The 6,893-nt window shown below is 38.0% G+C and overlaps 1 protein-coding gene across 1 annotated transcript in view; it reads left to right on the forward strand.

Moving 5' to 3' along the window:
- The window catches only part of ppm1lb (protein phosphatase, Mg2+/Mn2+ dependent, 1Lb), a 47,588-nt gene extending 41,952 nt beyond the window's left edge, over nt 1–5,636 (forward strand). The window contains exons 3-4 of the mRNA XM_083914301.1: nt 564–725; nt 3,465–5,636. Of these exons, the coding sequence (XP_083770427.1) occupies nt 564–725; nt 3,465–3,805 (503 nt within the window). The 3' untranslated portion in view covers nt 3,806–5,636. The remainder of the gene's footprint in view (nt 1–563; nt 726–3,464) is intronic.
- The last annotated feature ends 1,257 nt before the right edge of the window (nt 5,637–6,893 follow it).

Consider the following 6,893-nt stretch of genomic DNA (forward strand, 5'->3'; position numbering starts at 1 on the left):
TCATTTACTATATTGTAATAGATATTGACAGAAAAAAGCCCATAGTTCTTTTTTCCAAATGTTTTTATTAAATTTTGCAAGTTGACAATAAAAGGCACTACGGCCGTACCGTGTGTCTGCTTCAAAGCGAAAAATAGAACAGAAAAAAAAAAAAACAGAATCCCGCCATCCCTCCCAACAACCCACATCAGACACGGTCACAACAACCAACCAAGCAACCAAACAACATATAACATAAGTAGATAGGTAAAGTAAAAAAAAAAACTAATAGCAAAAATTAAAAATAGTCATTCAAGAAGGAGGAAAACAACAACAAAAAAGGAAAAGGGGGGATCTCTCTCCTTCCAAGCACTAGAAAGTGTCCTCAGCATCATCAGGAGTAAGACTTTTACTAATAAGAGCCAGTAGTGGGTCCTAGGTTTGGTAGAATGCTGTCCCTCTGTGAAAACTTTAACTTCTCTAACCTTAGACATTGTAAAATTTAGCTCACTGTTCTGATGTCTACTTCGTTCTCCTCCCCTCTCTATCTTTCCTTGTTCGCCTCTCTCCTCCATCTGTTTCAGGTACTACTTGCCTGGTGGCCCTGCTGTCTGATAAGGAGTTGACGGTGGCCAACGTAGGAGACTCACGTGGAGTTCTTTGCGATAAAGACGGCAACGCCATTCCTCTGTCGCACGACCACAAACCTTACCAGCTCAAAGAACGCAAGAGGATCAAGAAGGCTGGTGAGAAAACAGCTGCAGTCCAAACCAGTGGAATTTTCTCCACTGATTTTGAGCAGCGGAACAACGCTTTACTTAAAACTTGTGGCAACATCAAAACTCAGATTGTTGTCATGAAAGCATTAAAAAGTCTTCTTATGATCAAAGCTAAGCACCATTATCCTTTTTTTCCCCACATCTTGTGTCTCTGTGCGCAGGCTGACATCAAACCCTAGTGACTGATAACACAATCTGCTTCTAAAGCAGCATGTTATCAAATGCAGCCAGACAGTGCACAGTATTTAAGGTGTATTTGAAGACATAATTCTCCAATCTACCCTGTCATCATGCTCTCTGCGCTGAAGAGAGTTTGCTGAAAGGTTGGCCGAGTCAGTCAGTGTGGTGGCTGTCAGGAAAGCCCACCATCTCCATCTAATGGTCTGACTGGGTACTAAAAAAAACTAAGAGGAGTTTCCAGTATGTTGCTGTTTACTTATTTATGTAACATTTGTGCAATTATGGTACTACACATGGTTTCCTACTGTTTATACTTACATCTAATACTTTCGCTATATATTCTTATATACAGGAGACTAGTATACTAATAGAACAGATTTTCTTTAAACTCCTGTAACTTACTACAAAACTAAATGCTAAATTAAGTGCTGTCTATGCACTAAAAAATGGAAGAAATACTTGAGCCACAGCCTGCAACAACCGATTATAAAAGAGAAACATCACAAACACTTGAAGACATTTCACCATCAATAGTTGACTGAAAAAAAAGAAACCGAATTAGCCGGATTATGTATCTTGAAGTTGCAGGAGGATGTATGGGGACCTATGGCATAAATAGAATATAACTTTTCATAGGATATAATCACATGAAACTAAGAAGCAATGTGTTTTTGTTCCTTTAGAATGAGCCCTTCATATCTACATAGGAAGCAGGTCGTCTTCTACAGAGTCCGCAATGTTTTTACAGTGGCCCACAACGGACAAACCAAACACTGGCTCCAGAGAGGGTCTTTTGTGTTTTAATGTTACCTGAAGCCCCCCGTAGAGTTTTCTACACCCATGGAAAGGTAAAGGTGATGGAATATGTAATCAGTTGGGTGCAGTCTGCCACGTCACGGCTAGATGCCACTAAATCCTCATCAATTGGTTTTTTAAGGAAAGTTTTGACTTAATATTGAATAATGGACAGGACGCCAGTCTATCGCAGGGCACATGGAGACAAACAGAGACTGACAACCATTCACACCTACGGGCAATTTTAGAGTCATCAATTAACCTAACACCTGCATGTCTTTGGACTGTGGGAGGAAGCCGGAGAACCCGGAGAAAACCCCCGCAGGCACGGGGAGAACATGCAAACTCCACACAAAAAGGTCCCAGCCGGGATGCGAACCTGGAACCTTCTCGCTGTGAGGCGACAGCGCTAACCACCACTTGTTTTTTTATCTTTCTTCATTTGACTTTTAAAATTTAAACTTATTGTTTTTTAAGGTTTTGAAGATTATTTTTTTTATTATATGGGACTCATTCTTGACCAGTCATCCAAGTCATCCAACATCCTGTTGTTGTTGACAGAAAATGCTGGTCAGGCAATGCAAAATAAGTTATTTGTATTTTTTACTATTGTATTCCATGGATCTCAAGAAACATTCTTGGTGATGTTTTTTATGTATGTTATAAATTATGACTTAATTAATTATGGTATAATTGTCTCAGGTGTTTGTGATGTGACCTATTGAAGTGATTTTAACCTGTTGCTCTCATGTTGCATTTTCAATAAACTTAGTGCTGACTGTACGGGGAAGAAAACGATCTAAATAATTAAATAACTTAATATAAAATAAAAACAAGCCATTGGTTATGTAATGACAAATAAATACAGTATAAGGATAATGTGAGGGAGGAAATGTTTGCTAATGAATGCATTCACACGCTTAACTGCTGCCCTCAGCAGCTAACTGCTTAGGTTAATACCTCAGTGACTATTGTCTCTCTTGTTTACTAATTGCAATTTGTACATAATATCTCCTAACAATTACGTCAAAGCAGTTAACTAAACAGGCAGTAGATGCTAAAGTCGCTACTATAAAAGGACACAGAGGACATGTCCCTTCTGGGAATTGGGGGATTTTAGCTAATTTATAATAGAAATCGAAAGTTACTCATAATGGGATTTTTTTTAATAGCTTAAACTCTTTCATATTTTTACAATCCTGGCTATGGCCTTGCTCACTAGCAACTAGGGAGGCACCCTGCCCTAGTATGGAAATCTTTATCTTATCATTTCCAGTACAATTCCCTGCTTGCAAATCTGATGAAGCCATAGAGGGCACCCAGCTGTACTTACAGGATGTGACATGAACTGAAATGTATCCAACATTAACAATTGCATTCCACGGAGCATGAACGATGCGCGCTGAGTGAAAACATGTCAGTGGCTCTGATCCATATTATTATTATTATTATTATTATTATTATTATTATTATCTGCACTTTGATGTGAACACATCGGTCTCATAGTTGGTAGAAATGAACGGACATGCTGCCAGTTGGTTCAGAAGAATTAATATAACCCTTTTATCTTGCGGTTTAATGGCATTAACATCTGTTTCTCTATTTTTCCTCTCACCTTTGTCTCTCTTTCTCACTTCCTCACATTCTTTCCAACATCTTCCCCTACACCTTGTATTTCACGTCCCAATCCTTATCACTTTCCAACCATTTCCCTTCTGTGTTCCTCCTCAGGCGGGTTCATCAGCTTCAACGGCTCTTGGCGCGTTCAGGGCATCTTGGCCATGTCCCGTTCTCTGGGCGATTACCCCTTGAAGAACCTCAATGTGGTCATCCCCGATCCTGACATCATGTCGTTTGACCTGAACAAGCTGCAGCCGGAGTTCATGATCCTGGCTTCGGACGGCCTGTGGGACACCTTCAGCAATGAGGAGGCGGTTCGCTTCATCAGGGAACGACTGGGCGAGCCTCATTTTGGTGCCAAGAGCATCGTCCTCCAGTCCTTCTATCGTGGTTGCCCTGACAACATCACCGTCATGGTGGTGAAGTTCAAAAGCAAGGTCAGCGAGCAGTAAGCCGCCCTTCTATGACGCACAGTATCTATATAATGTTTGAGTATAAGTTAGAATAAATTAGGCTTGAGATAAAATATTTAAAAACTGGGCCTGCAACTTTCTGAGCGAGAACTATTTCTATCACAGATATTTACAGAAGTTAGCTCCTCAGTGCATCAACACCCATTTACTTTTATTGCTGAAAAAGTGACACTAGTAGGAATATGTCTTTCATTTAGGCTTAGCCATATCGCGCAGAAACCGTAATTCAGGCTGCGTCACTGTTATGCAAACAAACAGATTTTGGCTTTGTGCAGCTGTGGGAACGCCTTTGAATCTGCACACATTTATGTGTGTGCGTGTGTGTGCGTGCGTCCATGTGTGTGATTGAGAGGAAAAGTGACAACCCATTCAATGTCTAGCGTAATAAGAAATAAGAAATTTAAAGTATACAAGCTAGCATGGAGTTGCACTGTTATTTCAAAGGTGATGTCTTTCAATCAATGTCTATGTGACCACTCGTTTTTTTATTTTTGTGTTTCCACATCATTTGATTGTAAACTGACGTTGATCGAGGGACTGCACTGAAAAGGTTTCCTGGATCAAATACATGCAAATATGAATTTATTCCCTTTACAAATGAACAACCTAAATGATAAAATGCATAATTTCGCTTGTTCAAAAATCGCCATTCATAATGTACAGCAATAGAATCAATGGTCAATCAGTGGTTGTATCACACTTGCTGAACGTGGGAATTCTTGATGTAAGGACGGATGAAGTGACTTGTCTCGAATTCTATAAGTTTAGATGTTGAATGTCTTGATACACTCTAAATGACTGCTGTTAGTTTCTGAGCAGATAAAGTCTCATTTCTGCTTTGACTGTTGATGAATTTCAATTTTTTTTAAACTGAGCCTCTAGTTTGGTCCCCTGTCTTGTCAGAAACCATGAAACTACCGATAATGTAATACCTGTTGGCTAATGCATTAGGTTGTCAAACCAAATCTCACTCTAAATGATTTTAAAATAATGTTTTAAAGCAATACCTTGTGGTGATAATGTCGAAACATGTCATTGTGACTCTCACTGCTAATTATTACTTTATCACATGTCATCTGATGATATAATAACTTTGACTGTTAATTTAAACTTGTAAGAAGAAGGTGACAAAAGATTTATCACAATAATTTAAATAATAATTGGCAGTTTATTTTTTTTTATCTATTTGGGAATTAAGATTACCATGTAAGATTTACAACCATTATAATAGGCTTCTTTTTTACATATTGACATGCTATTCCTTTATCTGACTTTTGTTACATTTTCATTGACTACAATATACACAAGATATAAACTTAGTATGTCATCTGTTCATGTCATCATCATCCTGATACAGGTCACATTTCCCTGAAATGTAACAAGCCTTTGAATGAAACATGTTATTGTTGCCTTATTTTTTTAACTGTCCATTTCCTGTTATGAAGTCTGCTGCCACAACTACTTCTCGGTTTTTAATGTAATGCAGTCGATCATGCCATGCACACTGCACGACCTCGATGTCATATCTTGTTAACTTACATGTAGAATAGCATTGAAAGAAATGTCTCAAGGAGACATGAAATTGTAAGATGAATGTACATACTGTGCTCATGTTAGTATCACCCCTTCACTGTTTATACAGCAATGAAGAAAGCAATGCGCCTATTCCTGGACTGTTTAACTTCAGAGATATATATCAGATTAAACTCTTTGTTTGTGCTTTTTCAGTTCACATTCTTCCTTGATAATGTACCTTGCAGAGTGTTTATGTGGCATTTGTACTTGTTTTTGTTGACTTTAATAAACTGTAAAAAAAAAAATAAAGAAAGAAAAATCTAAAATTTTAAAATGTAAATCAAAAAGGTAACATTAAAATGATAAATGATCATTTTTCTCTGTGCCTGTTTCTTCTTTTGTTGTTGTCTTAAAAAGAAAAATGTCATAAAGATAACAAAAACATGAAACAGCCAAATACATAGTGTATATTCTGGGAAATCAATATCTTATATTAAAAAAGAAATAATAGCCAAGACATAATAGTGACCCTAATAATAAGACACCTGTTTCCTGTGCAGATTTTACACGTTGGTTTAATCTCACACAAAAAGGCACTAAATGAAAACCACACCAACTGTTCCCCTTAATTATAATGAGAGCTTCTTCTTTTGCCAAGTTCTCTAAAAAAAATCTTCGTTGTGGTTTGTTTTTGCAGCGAAAGGGATTAAACAATGGACAATGACCCTCGACCTTTGAAAAGCTTGATTTTAGTCAGTATATGCCACCTGCTGGGTGATGAGCAGATTTAATTCAGGGGTCCTCATTTACTATATTATGTTGCTGGACAATACTCTGAATTTATTTTGCCTCTGATGTTATGGTTCACTGATCAATCCAAGTTTCATTTACATACTAGTCAATAAATAGACTAAATCACATATAATAAAACTGAGAATAGCTACAACAACCAGTGAATACTCAGCAATGTAACCAATCAGTCCAGTTGAAGCGGTCTACAGTATTACTCAGGGGAAACAAATCAGAAGTCATTATTATTGTTATTGTAGGCCTATTAATTGTGACTAATTCAGAAAATATATTTTATAAATGCATACTAATTTGCAATCAGTAACAAATCCTCCAAAAATATTTTTGCTAAGAAGTTTCTGGAACTACATTTACCCATCAGCCTGAACCAGTAATCCCCAAAAATGTCCCTGTGATGTCATTGCTACGGGACATCAAGTCAGGAAGAAACACATTCTTCTCGTTGTGCCAAACATGGACTTCCTGGCTTCTGGTGTGTCTGATGAGCTGTAGCAGGTGATGTGACTCCTCTATCTGTGCTATGGTAACCAGAGAACTGTATGCAGTTAGTTGCACAGTCACTTTGGATATAAATAGCTTTACTGAAAGCGATGCAGGGACAAGAGGAATCCCATCACAACAGAGGGGAGGGACCTCTCTGCCAGTGCGTACATAAAGCATACTGATGCTGCAGAGTACAGACAGTCTCCATAAGAGACAAGACACACTAAGCCTACAGATAGACAGTACAAAAGGAGCCACT

Source organism: Echiichthys vipera (assembly GCF_963691815.1).
Source record: "Echiichthys vipera genome assembly, chromosome: 5".
Taxonomy (NCBI): domain Eukaryota; kingdom Metazoa; phylum Chordata; class Actinopteri; order Perciformes; family Trachinidae; genus Echiichthys; species Echiichthys vipera.